Source organism: Vipera berus (genome assembly GCF_964194415.1).
Source record: "Vipera berus genome assembly, chromosome: Z".
NCBI classification, from domain to species: domain Eukaryota; kingdom Metazoa; phylum Chordata; class Lepidosauria; order Squamata; family Viperidae; genus Vipera; species Vipera berus.
The window spans coordinates 123608194-123627261 of record NC_138205.1 but is presented as its reverse complement, the minus strand read 5'-3'; the positions used below and the strand labels follow the sequence as shown (position 1 = coordinate 123627261).

The following is a 19068-nucleotide window of genomic DNA, read 5'->3' as shown; positions in this document are numbered from 1 at the left end:
CTGCCTTTTTATTTTTATAAATAGCTCAAGGTGGTGTACATTTCTCCTATTTTTTCCCCTCAGAACATCAGCCCTGTGAGTTGAATTGGGTTGAGAGAGAGTGACTTGTGCAAGGTCACTCAGCTGGCTTTCAGGACTAGAACTCACAGTCTCCCAGTTCCTGGCCTGGTGCCTTAGCCACTAGAGGCTGTGCTGATCTCACTGGTTCAGAGTAGGCCGGGTCTGGGAAGATGAGGCAAAGGACAATCGATATTCTATTGTTGAGGGAATTGTTGCTGACTGGGGAATTCTGGGGAATTCCACACATCTTCAACTTACCAAGATTGAAAAACATAGCTCCATCCACTTTTATACCATTCAGAAACAAAGCCTTTAAATTTATTTTTCGTATTCCTCCTTTCCCAAGTTAAGACGTTATTTCCTGTTGCTTTCATCTGCCAATAGTCCTTGCACAGTTTTGCCTTATATCGCTGTTTTCTTCCAGTACAGGATTCCTCAGTTAATTTATTTTCTATATTTGCAGAAAACATTGAACTGTAAACTAATAAAGAAAGAACTGAGCTTATCCAAGATGTTAAGCTAAAAAAAAAAGTTTCTTACAGTTAAAGACAATCAACATTTATGATTGGTGGGACTTGGAGTGACTATCCAGCTAATTATAATAAGTAAAGTTTTTATGATCGTTACCATTATCAATTGGATAGATAGTCCACTTGGGAGTGACTGGCAGTCTCATAAAAATTGAGTTGCTAATAGTTTAAAAATACAAATATTTAATTTTTTTATAGAAATTAAAAAGCCAAAACAGTAAAAAAAAAAAATCTGCATTTAGCAATCAGCACAAAATTTCACATGTTTTCAGGTTGAAAGACCTGTTGTGAATGTTATCAATGACCTTTTCCTTCTTGATCATACTTTATCAAGTAATATTTTAAAAAGATATTAAAATATCAGATTGGAGGTACATTTTATGGATTAAAGATAAACAGTAAATTTTGTGACAGATATATCACCGTGTGCATTTGAACAGAAGCCAGATTACCATGTTTTGGGTTCCATAGTAGCAGATTCACAGGGCAGGTGGTTGAACTAGATCAGAGGTCCCCAAACTTTTGGGCACCAGGGACCGGTTCCATGGAGAGAGGGTTTTCCGTGGACCGGAGGGGGCTTGGGTTCATGTGCTGCCTGCATCTTGTGGATGGGGCTTTGCTTGTTTGTGCAGACCAATTTCTGGCTGGTCCACCACCCAGGGGCTGAGGACCCCTGGTCTAGATGACCTTTAAGGCTCCCTTTTGACCCTTCCATTCTGTGGTCTTAACTTCTGGTCTGTGAAACTTATTTGCTTCAGTTCTTTGCTGAATTCATAATTATACTTGAGGCGATCTGTGGACAAGATTTGCATCCTTGTGTGGCTGCATGAAGTAGAACTGTGCCTCATAAATATAATTGACACATTTGTTAACAAGCTATTTATGTCCCTCCTTTATTTATATACCCCAAATGATAAACAAAGTAAATCTAATTACCTATGCAGGAATAAGCTGCCACAAAGTAATCATAGTAAAAACTAGCACAACACTAATGCACTAAAACAACTAAAAGAAATAAAACAACCAAGGCCAGATAATTAGCCATTAAATTCTGGGGGGAAAAACCCTGAAAAAGGATTTGCAATATTTCTGCAAAACAATTCAGCAAGGAGGCCAAACACACCTCATCTGGATAATTTTCCCAGGACAGAGCAGCTGTCACTAAAGACAGGTTACCTTGTCTCTAGACTTGTATGTGAACATTAGGGGATGTTTCCCAAAACCTGAAGCAAGATAACAGTGCTCAAATGATCATCCTCCACTTAATTTAATGCTTTAAAGCTCTGGCAAAAGCAGAATACATTGATCCTGAGAGCAGATAGTCAGCAAAGTTAATCTGAAATTGACATGTTCAAGGGGCAAGAAGTTCCAGAGGAACATTTTTTATAATTGTCCCAAAGATGTTTTTCACGAGGCAACTGGACCTTCTTGTTTTTCTTTGAAGACATTTTACTTCTCATCCAAGAAGCTTCTTCAGCTCTGACCACATCATAAACACACATGGCACAACATAGGAGAACAAAACTATCAGGACAAGATTCAGCAGTCCATCTGCATTTAAAAGACAGCAAACTCCACATTTTGGACAGAGAGGACCTCTGGTTTGAAAGAGGGATCAAAGAGGCCATCTAGGTAAAAACTGAACAGCCTTCTCTCAACAGAGCAGGAGAAATACAACATCATCTATCTCCGGTCTACAACACAGTCTTTTCAGCAATTCCCAAAAGGCTCCACACCCATTTGCACCACTCAGATGACCCTGAGGATACAGATAAACCTCCAGGTAGCACTAAGGACTCTCTAAAAGAATGCAAATGACCAGCTGTCTGCAAGGAGTATAAATCCTTCCATTTCACGCCCTCCAGTCAGAGCTGAAGAAGCTTCTTGAATGAGAAGTGAAACATCTTCAAAGAAAAACAAGAAAGTCCAGTTGCCTCCTGAAAAAGCACCTTTGTGACATCTATGACCTGGATAACTAAGAATCCCCATAGACATATTTTAGGCTAGTTTGCTCTCCTTTGGAAGGACATCAAGAGAATGGGTTTATTTACATTTAAAGATAGTCCTCAATCTGCGACCAGTCTTTAGCAACCATTCAAAGTTATTACCTACCTGCAAAAGAGAGTTCCCGGTTCTAAAGTCCCAATGGTTGCCTCTTCCTTGCAGTTATGTGATTACACATCAGGTGCTCAGCAACACAACTGCATTTATGGCTATTTGCAGCATTCCATCGTCATGTGACCGATGGTTTTGCTGAAAAACTGCACCATAGCAAACAATGGGTTTGCTTAATGAGTAGAGCATTTGTCTAACAACCACTAGGTTCACCTAATGACTGCTGCAAATGAGGTCATAAAATCAAGTTGGTCATGTGACTAACCCAATTTATAACCATCACGACATATGGGTAGACTCCATTATGGACATATGTTAAGGATTACCTGTGTACATTATTACATATTTACAGAGAAATTCAGTTCAAATAGTGATGGCAGTCAGAACTATGATCAACGTTAGATTTCCAGAAAGACCTTGATACATACTTTTTTTCTTCTTCCCAAACACACCAGGATCCCCAAATTCAGTTCACTGCATTTTTCCCCTCTTTTTGTCTGCAAGAAACAGCAGCCCGCTCATCCTGATTTATAGTTAGTTGTCTGCCAAGCTTAGAAGGAGACCAAAGATGAGTTGTCTTCTTTGATCTTTTTCTAATTCAGAGTGTCATCTAACTTGCTGCTGCCAAAAATATGGTGTCATTCTGTCCATCTCATGACTAGGAGTTGAAGGCAATGGAAAGGCATCTTTACTTGTTGGCAAGCAACCATCTAACCATGTGTTTCATGGAGTCACATTGTACATGGTGTGTCTAAGAATGTGTGGACCATTTTGCCAAGCTATTTATTTGCACATATCTTGGGCAATTCTTATTGCTTTATTAGCTCTTTCCACTGTTATCGCAGAAGACATACATTACCAAGGGTGTTTGTGAGGTGGTTGGTCAAAAAAGTCAAGATGGTGGTCACAATGGTACAAAGACCCCTTTTCTATGTATAGGATGCAGTAAAAAAAAGAGTAGGCCTTCAGTTGCATTATACTGTATCTTAAGCATTATTAGTGCTACATTCTTGGTGCTCTCTGAGCTTCGTTATTTTCCTGAAAGTTTTTTCTTATCAGGTAACATTTTGTGTATATGTATATGTGTGGTGTAAAGAAGCCTCGGAGATAGTCCAACACATAGTGGCAGGGTATAAGAAGCAGGCAGAACAGCATTCTTTAAGCGGCACAACCCAATAGCTGGTATTGTATGCAGAAACATCTTCACAGTATATGGACTAGACCCTATTCCAAGTAGGAGACTTTGCAGAAAGTCATGAAGAATAAGAGGACTAAGATCCTGTGGGACTTCCAGATCTGGGTAGACAGGCAAGTACTGACCAATCAACCAGACATTGTGGTAGTAGACAAAAGACCAGAGATCTGTGGTGGTGATAGATGTAGCAGTGCCAAGTGACAGCAGCATCAAGAAGAAGGACAATGAAAACTTGGAAAAGTAGCAGGGCTTGAAGGAGGAACAAGAGAGGATGTGGAAAGCCAAGGCCAAAGTGGTCCCAATGATGATAGGAGCACTCATGGCTGTGACTCCTAAGCTGGGAGAGGGACTCCAACAAATCTCAGGAAAATAATAATAATAATTAATAATGATGATGATGATGATGGTGGTGGTGGTGGTGGTGGTGATGGAAGGGACCTTGAAGGTCATCTACTCCAACCCCCTGCTCAGGCAGGAAACCCTATACCATTTCAGACAAATGGCTGTCCAGTCTCTTCTTAAAAACTTCCAGTGTTGGAGCATTCACAGCTTCTGGAGGCAGGTTGTTCCACTGGTTAATTGTTCTAACTGTCAGGAAATTCCTCCTTAGTTCTAGGTTGCTTCTCTCCTTGACTAGTTTCCATCCGTTGCTTCTTGTCCTGCCTTCAGGTGCTTTGGAGAATAGCTTGACTCTCCCTCTTCTTTCATCAAGAGCTCTCTGTCCAGATAATACAGTGATAGGAACAGCTGAATCCATAGGCAAAGGATTTGAATCTTGGTAAGGAGTTGAGATTTAGTAAATGGAAACTGTCCGAAAAGGAGACTAGTGATGAGTCCCAGTACAGGATGAAACTGGTCATACAGTGCCTCCTAATGGTCAATTGTAAATAAAAGAATTTATTGAAAAAGCTATACATTCCCATTGGGTGTGAGGTTTGAGGCCTTTAGTACAAGACCAAGACAAAATAGCTGTAAACTCACTAGTCTGAGAATACAAGGGGGGGGGGAGAAATGGGGGAGGCATATCTCCATAGCATCTAATTCCTTAGATTTTTTTTTTGTTTGGATTTGGCTCGATCAACAGTTTCCAAGCTGAAATTTTGGCTGAGTTTGCCTGTGTCAGAATATTAAAGAAAACTGTTATAGTTTTTTTTAAAAAAAACAAAAAAAAACCCAGTGACCTGGTTCAAAATAAGTGTGATTCAAGCAGTTTTCTATGTGCCTCAAACCTGACATTTTATTTAAAAAAAGCAATATTAATGAAGGGTGAATGGTGAGAAAAGGCCATTCCAGGTCTTTATTTAGAAGCCTGATTTCCTTAATGAGATGTGATACTCTGCCCAGAAAAGAAATAGAAACAGACCACCAAAATAGATCACAGCTGATGATGCCAAATTAGTCATCCAGTTGCTGCATACAATTATGAAATAGCCTATCCAAATGTCACTTCACAATGTAACCCAGAAATGCCTTTTTTCTTGCACTCTTTATTTCTTGTTTTGTTTATGTATAGTAAAAATATTAGTGTTAGTTTAGAGTGGTGCTTAACCTTGATAGCTTTAAGCTGGGTGGACTCCAACTCCCAGAATTCCCCGGCCAGCGTTACAAAATTGAAGAAGAGGAATGATTGACCCTTGCCTTTAAAGCTGGATTGCATTTGAAAGTGAACTTAGAATAGATCACTTTGATATGGTCACTGACCAGATTTGGACCCAACAAAACTGACAGAAATGGAGCCACAAAGGACAAGTACAGGTGATTCTCCTTTTACAATCATTTATTTAGTGAACGTTCAAAATTGCTCCGAAAATAAGACCTATTGCCTCTTTTAGAGGCAAAAAAAATGAGAGCAGGTCTTATTTTTGGGAAAACATGGGATGTGGCTTTTTAGATATTGATTGGGGTGTTGATGGCTGGCTATTAAGTCATTGGCTGTTGTTTGGTTCTGCTGCCAAGCACTCAACTCCTAAGTACTTGATAAGCTGGTGGTAAATAACTTGATAAGCTGGTGGTAGAGACGCGGTGGCTCAGTGGGTTAGGACGCTGAGCTTGTCGATCAGAAGATCGGCAGTTTGGCGGGTCGAATCCCGAGTGCCATGTAACAGAGTGAGCGCCTGTTACTCGTCCCACCTTCTGCCAACCTAGCAGTTCGAAAGCACGTAAAAATGCAAGTAGAAAAATAGGGACCACTACGGTGGGAAGGTAACAGCGTTCTGTGTGCCTTTGGCGTCTAGTCATGCCAGCCACATGACCACAGAGACATCCTCGGACAAGCGCTGGCTCTTGGGCTTTGAAACGGAGATGAGCACCGGCCCCTAGAGTTGGAAACAACTAGCACGCATGTGCGGGGGAACCTTTACCTTTAAATAAGCACTTCTATTGACTGACCAGGGGCCTGTTCAAGTTATTGAAGCCAGGGAAACGGGACCCCTCTGGTCCCAGTGACTGACCTAGATTGGATCCCACAACATTATCCTGGGAACACATCTATTTGCATTCATTCATGGTTTATGAGCGTTTTTCACACTTGCAGCATCCCCATGGTCATGCAATCAAAATTCAGATGCTTGGCAAAGGCTCACATTTATGATGGCTGCAGTGTCCTGGGGTCACATGTTCACCTTTTGTGACCTTCTGACAAGCTAAGTCAATGGTGAAAACAGATTTCCTTAAAAACTGTGTTGCTATTTTAACAGCTGCAGTACTCACTTAATAACTGTGGCAAGAAAGGTCGTAAAATGGGGCAAAACTCACTTAATAAATGTCTCACTAAGTAACAGAAATTTTGGGCTCAATTGTGGTCATAAGTCTTGGACTACCTGTACCAGAATTCTAAAAGTTAGATAATGATGGGTTTAGAAGCTCCTCCCTCCCCCCCCTCTCTCTCTCACACACACACATGACTTTTGAGAACTAGGTACTACATGCATTCCAACTCAATAAATATCCTGGGAGAAATTAAGTAAACGAAAAGCAAAGTAATTAACATCATTAGTGCTGAATGGTTAAATAATACCATTAAGTTCAAATTACCTTGAACATAAGAGGAATCAAAGTGACATTTCTCTATTTATTGCTAGAGTGTCAAATGCACACCACATCTCTTTGTTCATAGGACAAGACTCTACAAATTAGATCATAAAGCAATGATCAAAGAAATAAAGAAAATAGAGTCTTCAATGCTAAATTGATTGCATTTACTAAAGATGGAAAAACCAAAAGAACAAACAGAAGGTCAACAAGAAATAGAAAAGAATATAAGTGGTATCCAACTCTTTGCAACCCCATGGACAACAGCTCGCCAGGCCCCCCTGTCCTCCCCTCTAAACAGGAGTTTGCCCAAATTCATGTTTGTTGCATCAATGACACTATCTAATCATCTCTCTGCTGTCCCCTACTTTTGCCTTCAATCTTTCCCAACATCAGGGTCATTTCCAAGAAGTCCTCAATTGGTGGCCAAAGTATTTGAGCTTCAGCTTCATTATCTATCATTCCAAAGAACAGTCAGAGTTAATTTCCTTTATAATGGACAGATTTGATCTCCATGGATTCGTCAAAAACAGATTATACCAAATAAATCTTATTTCATTCTTTGACAAAGTGACTAAATTAGTGGATCAGCAAAATGCTGTGGACATAGTATACTTAGATTATTGATCTGTTTGATAAAATAGATCACAACCTACTTCTTGGCAAATTGGCAAATTGAAAAATGTTGGCTAGACAGCAGTACCACCAGATGGGCTTGTACCTGGCTGACAAATCGTACTCAACATGTAGTCCTTGATGGAACTACATCTATTTGGAGGGAAGTAAATAATGGAGTATCCCAAGATTCCATTTTAGGCCCAGTACTCTTCAATATCTTCATAAATGACTTAGATGAGGGAATAAAAGGGGAACTCATCAAATTTGCAGATGAAACTAAGCTGTCAGGAATATCCAATATCCCATAAGACAAGCTCAAGATCCAAAAAGTTATTGATAGATTTGAACCAGGGGCCTAGCTAACAAAATAAAATTCAATGGAGATAAAAGTAAGGTTTTATACTTAGGCAAGACAAACCAACTGTATAGGTACAGACTAGGTGAAACCTGGCTTAATGCCAGTAATTGTGAAAGGGATCCTGCAGTCCTAGTGGATAATCACTTAAATATAAGCCAACAATATGCATCAACAGCCAAAAGAGCCAGTGCAATCCAAGGCTGCATTTATAGAGGGACAGAATCATGATCACATGAAGTTCTAGTACCACTTTACAAAGCCTTAGTAGGATCACATGTGGAATACTGCATCCAGTTCTGGTCACCACCATATAAAAAAGATATTGAGATTCTGGAAAGAGTGCAGATAAGAGCAACAAGAATAATGAAGGGACTGGAAGCTAAAACATACAAAGAATGGTTACAGGAATTAGTCTAGTTTAGTCTAGTCTAATGAAAAGAAGGACTAGGGGAGACATGATAGCAGTATTCCAATATTTGAGGGACTGTCACAAGGAGGGGGTCAACATATTTCCCAGAGCACCAAAAGGCAAGGCGAGCGAACTAATCTTGAACTAAGGAGAAACTTCATCATAATTAGAATAATTTATCAGTGGAACAACTTGCCTTCAGAAGTTGTGGGTGCTCCATCACTGGAGAATTTTAACAAGAAATTGAACAACCATTTGTCTGGAATGGTATAGGGTTTCCTGCCTGAGCAGAGGGTTGATCTAGAAGACCTCCAAGATCCCTTCCACTGGAATAATTCTGTGAAAAATTCATTCAGCTAAACTATACAAAACTATTTTCAGGTTAGGTTAACTTGGAAACATTCACAGCTGATGCCCTAACCCTGATTATGCATGCACTGATATAGTCATGTGACCACTGGGTTATGTGGCCATTGTAATTTCAGAACTGAGTTGTAAGTACTTTTGGGAAGTGGGGGGGGGCGTCCAGTGTCATTTCAACTGGTCGTAAGTTGAGGACTTACTGTAATTTATCTGATGTCTAATATTCTATGAAGGTTTGTCATGTGGAAATGGTTGAAGTGTTTTGCATGCTTTCAATAGACAATCCATGTTTCACAGGCATACAGAAGAGTAGCACGGCTTTGTAGACTCCAAAGTCTACAGAGGTGAACTTGTCACAGTAGGTCCCATAAGGACAGCGGAGAGGTGCAGGATCTTATTAAAATGTCCCAATGTTTTATCTGTTTACAGGGATCCTCAAAATCTCTACCCTCCTGAGGTTACCAATGCAAAGCTCCAGTATGCAGGATGGGGACCCAAAGGCCAGCAGTTGGTAAGAAACTGTTCTCCCTGACTTTTTTTCTTCTTTGCTGCAAAGTCACTTACAAATGTGAATAAAAGGGATCCCACGTAGCCTCTTGGCTTCCTTTGCTGATTTAACCACACAGCTTCGTTGCTGATAGGACTTAACTCAGCACCGATAGCGCTTGTCTAACAGCAAGACCAATTGGCTTCTCAGTGATCATGAATCACTGAGAATCAAGAATTCATACGCTAAAAGCCAGCGTAGCAGAAGAGTTTAGGGCTGTAATTGAGACTTTGTTCTAACCCCTTCTTAGCCACAGAAATTCACTCGGGGTCTAGGGCCAGTCTCTCTCTCTGTGAATTCAGAGCCTGGGTGATGCCGTGGAGAAGCTCCTGAACTACGAGTGGGGAAATCCAGGTTCTCGTTTCCCCCCCCCCGCCCCCCCCCGCCCCCAATCATTAAAGACTATTGGGTGTGAAGAAAAACCTAACAGAACTGAGAGAAGGAAGATCAAGGCCATTCAAGTACATTATGGTGATAGAAAAGATTTCTTGGTCCAAAGTCAACTGCAACTTATCTCTGCTGCCCACCTCCCCCCACCTCCTTGTATTTCCTTGACTAAAACTCAAGGATCTTCATCTCTAGACATTGTGTTGGACACAGCAAAGAAGAACCTCTCTGTAGGAGTCACAGGAGCTGGCTTACAACCTCATCTGAGTCCCAAATTTTTATTGCTAAGCTAGGCCGTTGCTAAGTGAGTTTCGTTCCATTTTATGACTTCTTGCCACTGTTGTTGAGTAAAACACTGCAGTTGTTAAGTTAGTAACAAAATTGTTAAGTGAACCTGGCTGCCCCATTGACTTTGCTTGTCAGAAGGTCTCAAAAGGTGATCCCATAATCCTGGGACACTGCAACTGTCATAAATACATGCCAGTTGCCAAGTGTCTGGATTTTGATCATGAGGATGCTGCAACGGTGAAAAACAATCATCAATCACTTCTTCAGTGCCATTGTAACTTCAAATAGCCACTAAACAAATGGTTGTAAGTTGAGAACTACCTGTAGTGTGTTTGTTTGTTTGTTTCAATTCTGTACTATGAAATTTCCTAGGCAGCCAACAGTCTCATCATAAGACGGGAAACAGGAAAGTAATCTGAGCAAACATTTAAAAAGTCGAATCAAAAATTGAATGCTGTGCCCTCATTAATCCTTTTACCAATCAGATCATTTGATTTATTTACCAATCAGATCATCCTCTTCTCATGAGCTAGAGCAGTGGTGAGGATAATTTGGGCATATCATGTAGCACATGGAGTAATTTTTAATCTTGTTTTCTTGGCAATGGCATTATTCAAGACTGGGAAAAGGGCAATGGGGGTCAAACAGTTTAAGGAACCAAGAGAATATTTGTGTCTCAGGGTTGAACTGTGAGGTCCTTGGTGATTTTCTTGCAGACCTTTCATTACCAAATTAGGTACCATCATCAGTGCTACAAGGGAACAGAATTTGCTGTCTGTATAAATATAAGGTGGCTTGCTTTGTCGGCATTAGTGGAAATGTTGTTTTCTTCTTGGATAAACACCAGGAGTAATTCCAGAATAACAATAAAGCAGTAAACAATCCTCCAATGAATAATAATAATAATAATGAGGCACTTCACAAAGTAGAGATTTCAACTTGTTAGTTCAAGTTGTTCAGCCACTGATGCAGAGGAGATCTAACCAGGAGATGTTTCCTAGTGGGCTTTTTCAATCATGAGGAGCCAGGAATTTTGCACATTTTAATTTTGTTTTTCGTATGAATGAATTTATCACTAACTCTGCATCCCACTCCTAATTCAAAAACCTTGTTTTGACTTTGTCAAACCACTTTGCCAAAGATGCAATAATGAACCAGTGTGTGTCATTTCACAAGAAGAAAATTTAATTTACAGTGATGCCCTACATAATCATCAGTGATATTAGGTTACCGAATACAAGATAATCCATTTTGTAGAAATTTAAAGCACAGAGTGCATATTAAAGGCCACTTTGACTAATGAATTCTAGGGACAATATAACAAGGTAGTTAACATGCAAAAGTACAGGTAGTCCCCAATTTACAATCCATGAAACGGTGGTTCATAGTTACAAAGGCATCAAAAAAAGTGATTTGCAATCTGTCCTTGAAGTTATGACCATCATACCATCCCATTTGATCACAGATCAGATGCTTGGCAACCAGCTCACATATACAACTGGTGGCAACAACCTGCAGACACGTGATTGTAATTTTCGATCTTCCCAGCTGGTTTCCAACAAGCAATGTTAATTGGGGAAGCCAGATTTGCTTAATCACCATGATCACCAAGTGACTGTAAAATCAGGTCCAGTAACGTGACTTAATGACATTATCATTTAGCAACTGAAATTACAGTCCCAATTATAGCCATAAGTTGTAACTATTTTAGAAGCCCAGGAACAATATTCTACATAGCCATAGAAAGTATTAAAGACAGAATTAAACATCTGAAAACATTAAAAAAGTTTTCTATATCTATAAGCAGCTAAAATTTGCAGACTTTGTTGCCAAGTCCTAGAAAAGATGTGAGCAAGAGTTAGACTACTTTTAAAAAAGAAATATGCAGAGGAGAGATTTTAAGGCTAAAAATCACTAGGTCCTCAGAGAAGCATCAATATATGATAATTTTAAGATTCCAAATGAGCTGTTGTTTTTTTGCTTCAGCATTCAATACAAAGAAGATATTTTTTTTTGCTGCAGATTAGGCACAACATTATTTTTGCCCCAAACATTGTCAGCTTTTTGGGTATTAAAGATATTATATGCAGAAAATCCTTCTGAGTTTTAAAGGTTAATATGAGCTGCTGTTCCAAAAATTAAAATAAAACCTATGTTAGTTTTAGTAGAAGCTTTAGAGCTTGTTTCAGCTTTAGAAAGAGATCGAGTACCTCAACAAGTTTCAAAGTTTATGCAAAGTCACATAAACTGGTGGTTAGAGCATTTATTCTGCATGTTTTCAAATTCATTCTCCAATGAGGCAGTCCTTGACTTAGAATCTTTTGTTTAGTGATTGAAGCTATAATGGCGCTAAAAAAAAGTGACATGACCACTTTTTACACTTATGACTGTCACAGCATCCTCACAGTCATGTAATCAGCATTTGTACACTTGGTAACCAGCATATATTTATGATGGTTGCAACATCCCAGGGTTGTGTGATCACTATTTGTGACCTTCCCGGCCAAGTCAGTGGAGGAAGTTAGATTTGCTTAATGACCCAAAGCTGCTTTTTCAGGAGGCTTTCTTGTTTTTCTTTTGAAGATGTTTTGCTTCTCATCTAAGAAGCTTCTTCGGCTCTGGCTGTATGGTGGGGAATGGAAGGATTTATATTTATATTCCTTGCAGACAGCTGGTCAGTGGCCTTCTTTTAGAGAGTCGTTAGTGCTACCTGGGGGCTTATTGGTGTCTACCTGAGTAGTGCAAATGGGTGTGGAGCCTTCTTGGCTGCAGGATGTTTTCTGCCCTGTGTCCCTTCACTGTTGAAGACAGGTGGAGGCTGTTGGGGATGAGTCTGTGTTGTCTGCATCCCAAAGTGAAGCACAAATGGTTCCTGTAGTCTGCAATGTTTTCTGGAAATCCGTTCGTACTCCTGCACCATTCGAAGGGTGTTTATCCCAAAGTGCATAGCTAAGTGTCTATGCAGATTCTCAGTCACCCAGGTCATGGTTGTCCCAAAGGAAGTCCAGCTGCCTCCTGAAAAAGCACCAAAGTTGGAACCCCTGGAGTAAGCTGTGGAGGGTCTGCAGGCTAAAAATCTAGCAAACAAACAAATATGTCTAAGTGATCATTATCAACAACTCACTGTACAGGCAGTCCTCAACTTATAACTGCAATGGAACCCCAAATTTCTATTCCCACTCATTTGCTAAGTGAGTTTTGCCCCATTTTTCTTGCCATAGTCCTCGTGTGGTACTGGCAGTCCTCAACTTACGAGCACAATTGAGCCCAAAATTTCCATTGCTAAGCAAGACAGTGGTTAAGTGAAATTTGCCCCATTTTACGGTGTTTCTTGCCACAGTTGTTAAGTGAATAATTGCAGGTGTTAAATGAGTAACACGGTTGTTAAATGAATCTGGTTTCTCCATTGATTTTGCTAGTCAGAGGGGACACTACAGTCATCATAAATATATGTTAGTTGCCAAGGGTTTGAATTTTTATCACGTGACCATGGGAATGGTGCAACGGTTGTAAGTGTGAAACATGTTCATGTCACTTTTTCCAGTGCTGATGCAATTTTGAATGGTCACTAAACGGACTGATGCAAGTCGAGGACTAGCTGTATGTAGTGATTTCTAGTCTAGTGTTCTTTCTTATTATTCCATGCATCAATGTTGAATATTTCTGATGAAAAACAGTGTTCTGATGTGGTGTTTCTCCACCAGGGAAGTGGCCATTGGAGATTTTACTACTTGTCAATATGTTGCTGATTTTTGTGCATCAGTTCTAAGAGGCTGTTGCAGAAAGAGAACGCTATCTTAAACTAATTTGTAAAGAGGCAGAAATTGCATCCATTTTCCTAATAGGGTGTTAAGCATTTCACGGTAAAAAAAAATCATTGCTACAGATGCAACAGATAGTTGCAAAGAACACATCTTAAAATATCTGCAATTGATAATGCCACTAAATTGAGTTTTGTATTTCCAGACATGAAAAATAGACTTTTAAAATAACATATGGCCACTATTATAAGAAAATTGGTCTTGTTTGATGTTCAGTCATAATTTTATTTTAAGTGCACACATGTTGTGCATTATTTTATCTAGGACTAGGTCATTTGTATACTTAACTCTTTTTCCCTCTGCGTAAGTGCTCACCAAAGGAAACTTTTGATTTTTTTTAATACAGGCCTTAGCAAAACAGGTAATCCTTCAAAATTCCAGATTTTATTGTGGTCATAGGTCAAGGACTGCCTATAAAAATTTTAGTCATCAGTCACTGAGGTCGGAAGTCAAAGGTACCTTGTTTCCAAATTTTATTTTACAACTTTTTTATGTTGGTGATAAAGCAAATCTTTAGGCCAATCATGTGGTTGTTAAGCAAATTCAGCATGTTCAATTGGAAAATGTAAAAAAAATATGACATAAATCATGTGATCATGGAATGCTGCAACTAGTTGTAAATGTGAGCTAGTTAGTTGCCCAGTTACCCAAAATATAATCGCGTCATTGTGTCAGTAGGGGGCAGCAGTTGTAACTTTGAGGATAGATCGTAAATAAGTATTTTTGAAGTCTGTCCTAATCCTTAGATTGTTAAAATAATTTCAAAGGCCTTCATACCGAAAATGTAGTTTTGTCGTGTGTGTGTGTGTGTGTGTGTGTGTGTGTGTGTGTGTGTGTTTGTGTGTGTGTGTGTTTGTGTGTGTGTGTGTTTGTGTGTTTATGTGTGTGTAATAACTTTATGTCTGTAATAAATTTCAGACTTCAGGAATTCCCTGTATAAAAATCACCCATAAAATGATGAAAATTTCACAGTGCAATTCATTTCTAACCTAAACAATCCATGTTTCACAGCATTTACAACAAGGCGAAAGCTGCACGCTGGCAGCTAAGTCACATCACATAAAAGTTCCCTCATTGTGAGTGTGGCGTGTGAAGTTCAAAAAGTGTTTTTTTAAGCATGACTTTTCATGGAATATGGAGTGATTTTTTTTTATCACAATTTTTTCATGGCATACCGAGTGACATCTTGTGGAACCCCAGTTGAGAAGGGTTGTTTTAAGCCAGGGGCGTCAAACTCACATCGTCACATGATGTGCCGCGATGTATCGCGACTTTTTTTTCCATTGCCAGCAATTGGGGAGGGGCGGTTTTGCCATGACACAACCAGCCCACACAGTTGGATATTTTCCCAGGACCAGGACTCCAAACTTTTCTGTCTTTTTACCTTCATCTCCCAGTGTCTCTTCCTTTGGACTCCTTTCCTTCCAGAATATAAACTGGGAGGAGGCACCCTGCGTTCCCATGCTCTGAGTGACAGGTCTAACACCCAATCATCACACAAGCATTATCAATGGTAATGATTTTCTGGGAGGAGGTAACCCTGTATTCCCATGCTTTGAGTGACAGCTCTAACACCCAATCATACAAACATTATCAATGGTAATGACTTCCTCGGTAGAATATTACTACCTTTATTCAGGGCAATTTATCTTTTTTTTGTTTCTCACAGCAGTTCTGTAAGGTCAGATGAGAAGCGATGAGTGACTTTGGGTGTTAATAATAAATTTGGGGTTCCTGAGTTTAGGCATAACACTCTTAAGCACAGAAAATCAAATGAATGACACGTAGGGACTTCCAATTCCTTTCCAAGCTTCCACAGAATTGGCAGAGATTTTGTTCTCTCAATTAGTCCCTTTCTATCACAGCTGATGCATCATACTGGCTCCTTAATTGAATTTCATTCTGCTTTGTGCTAGTTCCAATGTCTTGCATAATAGAAGGGGCTTGGAAAGTAGGGGGCATTTTATTTGAATATATCTTATTATATATTTATTGCGTGAAACTGTTAAAAAAGGTAACTGCAAAAAGATTGAAATTTGTAACATTTGTTTTGTTTTAATCCTTGCTTTATGATTTAGCCTCATATTAACCCGTTAGAACAGCTATGGAAATTAAAACATAATTTCTGCATTTCCGTATCCATTCCAACTTTTTCTCTGGTTGAAATATATCTCCATTATTTTCACTGTTGTAATTAGCACAATCTGAACAGAAAGCTAATTTTATTTTCTATAGCTTCCTTTTTTATAAACTGGATGCAGAAAACTGCAGCTTAGTATTAGGACAGAGCCCCTCAAATATTGGAAGACTGCTATCATGTCACCCCTAAACCTTCTCTTCATTAGGCAGACATACCTAGTTCCCTGTTCATCAGTCTCCAGACCTCTTATTATATGTTCCCTGCATTCTTCCTGTCTACATAAATAATAGCCTTCTGCTTCTTTTAGTTCAGACCATATAGGACTATTTCTGCACATCAGCAGAGTCTACACTTATCTAATCAAAGTGACTAATTGAATCTCAGCAATGTCTCAATATGGCAGATAGTTCTTCTCCATAAACCTCTGCAAGATAGATGAAGTGCATCCACCAAGCCATAAGACATACATAAAGATAAATAATAAACTTACTCTGAGCTTTACTGGTATGGATAGGCCTAGATATTTTTGTAATAAATAACTAAATAGTGCTCTGATGATGATTTGCTGGTCATATCTCTGGACATCCATATTAAATTAATCCCAGATGTATTTTAAAGCTAAATGTGGACTAAAACATATGAAGAACGGCTGCAGGACTTGGGTTTGTCTAGTCCAGAGGTCAGCAACCTGAAACAGTGAAAGAGCCACTCGGAACCGGTTCCCTCACAAAAGGAAAAACTGGGAGCTGCAAAAAATGTGTGCACATGTGCATACATGCGCGCATGTGCAAAACAGGGTTTGACTGAAGAGTGGAGCCAAGGCGAGATATGCACCTACCCTGCATATTTGAATTGATTGGTTGAACTCTTTTAGTCCCACTTTTTTTTTTTGGACTGCACATGGCAGAGGACTGGGAGCCACAGGAGACAGCTGAAAGAGCCGCATGTGGCTCCGGAGCCGCGGGTTGCAGACCTGTGGTTTAGTCTAAAGAAGAAATAGGGGGGACATTAGCAGTGTTCCAGTATCTCAGGGGTTGCCACAAAGAAGAGGATGTCAAACTATTCTTCAAAGCACCAGAGGGCAGGACAAGAAACAATGGTTGGAAACTGACCAAAGAGAGAAGCAACCTGGAATTAAGGCAAAAACTTCCTAACAGTAAGAACAATTAACCAGTGGAACAGTTTGCCTTCAGAAATCGTGGGCACTCCATTATTGGAGATTTTTAAGAAGAGACTGGACAGTCACTTGTCTGAAATGGTATAGGTTCTCCTGCTTGAGCAGGGGGCTGGATTAGAAAACCTCCAAGGTCCCTTTCTATTATTTCTATTTCTATTTCTATTCTATTCTATTCTGTTCAAGATAGAAAAGTCTAAAGACCTGATTTATGTTGTCGATTCTAGGGATTTTGTAAAACCTGAGGACAGGACTGTAGGTTTGCAGTAGTGGCAAATATCTGTAGCTTGGGTGCAGGATGAGGGTGAAGGTTCATTTACCAAGCTTGGGGGTTGGTTTCCGAATGTTTCATTACATTTTGTTGACATCTTTCCCTGTAATGGCTATCCAAAAACTTTGTATTCCAACACACCACACCCAAACCACAGTGTACCACACAGCCAACCATCATGCTAAAACTAACCCTACCATACACAAAGGGGGTGTTGGAAATGGCAGCCAGAATTCTCCAACTCCTGAGAATAAGAATAGCCCACAAACCCACAGCCAAACTCCGCCAGGAATTATCCAGAACCAAAGACAAGATACAGAATGATGAAAGAAATAATGTGATCTACAAAATCTACTATAAGCATTAGAACCAATTCTATGTGGGACAAACATCACATTAAAAACCAGAATCCACGAACACCGGCTGGCAGTCAAATGCCACTATTTTAAATTCTTAATCTTTACCCACACCAACATCAAACAACACCAGTTCAATTGGAGCAACACAAAAATCATCGGCTACCACCCTCCGAGCTTCTGAGTTCATCAAAGCCTGGCTTACCACAAGCAATTCCATCAACAGAAACATTGACCTGCAATCAGGCTACAAACCCCTCAGAATCCAAACCACACAGCCAACCAGAGACAGCACTGACCCTCAATCAATCCTTTCAACTCCCCCCCATCAGCGGTTCACCTCCCAATCATACTGACCTGATGTAACCTCATCACAAGACCCATCACAAGATTCTCACTGATGACTCACACTTGACCCATCACAAGAGCCATCACAAGACCCTCAGTTGACACCTGCACATCTGAAGCTCTTATAAACACAAGAACACTGGCACTGACTTTCCCTAAGCTCCACTGGAGATGTTATTTAGCCTGGTAAAGAAATGTTCGGAAACCAACCCACAAATTTGGAGAACAAACCTCCACCCTCACAGGACTGTAGGCCCATAAATGCATTCTGATTTATGGAGCGCTAAACTGCACACCAAATATTATTTTATTGTTGTTTTGGGTCCTATCGCCTTATTTGAAAAGGAACTATATAAGTCTTATATAACATTTATCTATATCAAGGGTATGCTGTCTTCAAGTTGAGGACTGTACTTTACCACTGAGTAGCCACTGGTTGTAGCCACTTAATAATTTCTCTACTGTTGATGGTTTTGTAGATAGCAAAAATGTTATTCAATTATTAATGTATATAGTCTCTTAAGAAATGGTTTCCAGATGAAAAAGAAAGATTAGGTATGGTCTCCTAGTGGACCACTAATTTCTCCTAGTTCATGAAATAAATTGATCTATTAAATATTGTTGTTGTTGTTAGTTGTGAAGTCGTGTCCGACCCATCACGAACTCATGGACAATGTTCCTCCAGGCATTCCTGTCCTCTACCATCTTCTGGAGTCCATTTAGGCTCATGCCTACTGCTTCAGTGACTCCATCCAGCCACCTCATTCTCTGTCGTCCCCTTCTTCTCTTGCCCTCAACCTTTCCCAGCATTAGGCTCTTCTCCAGTGAGTCCTTCCTTCTCATTTGGTGGCCAAAGTATTTGAGTTTCAGCTTCAGGATCTGGCCTTCTAAAGAGCAGTCAGGGTTGATCTCCTCTAGGACTGACCAGTTTGATCTCCTTGCACTCCAAGGGACTTGCAGGAGTCTTCTCCAGCACCATAGTTCAAAGGCCTCAATTCTTTGTAATATAGAATGTAATATAGAACATTACAATAAATACTATTTGCCATCCAGAATTG

At 39.8% G+C, this 19068-nt stretch overlaps 1 protein-coding gene across 1 annotated transcript in view; it reads left to right on the top strand.

Annotated features, from left to right (window-relative positions):
- DPP6 (dipeptidyl peptidase like 6) overlaps window positions 1–19068 on the top strand; it is a gene marked incomplete at both ends in the record, with an annotated part of 250083 nt that overhangs the window by 145278 nt on the left and 85737 nt on the right. The window contains one exon of the mRNA XM_081346284.1: window positions 9108–9189. Coding sequence (XP_081202410.1) covers window positions 9108–9189 — 82 coding nt within the window. The remainder of the gene's footprint in view (window positions 1–9107; window positions 9190–19068) is intronic.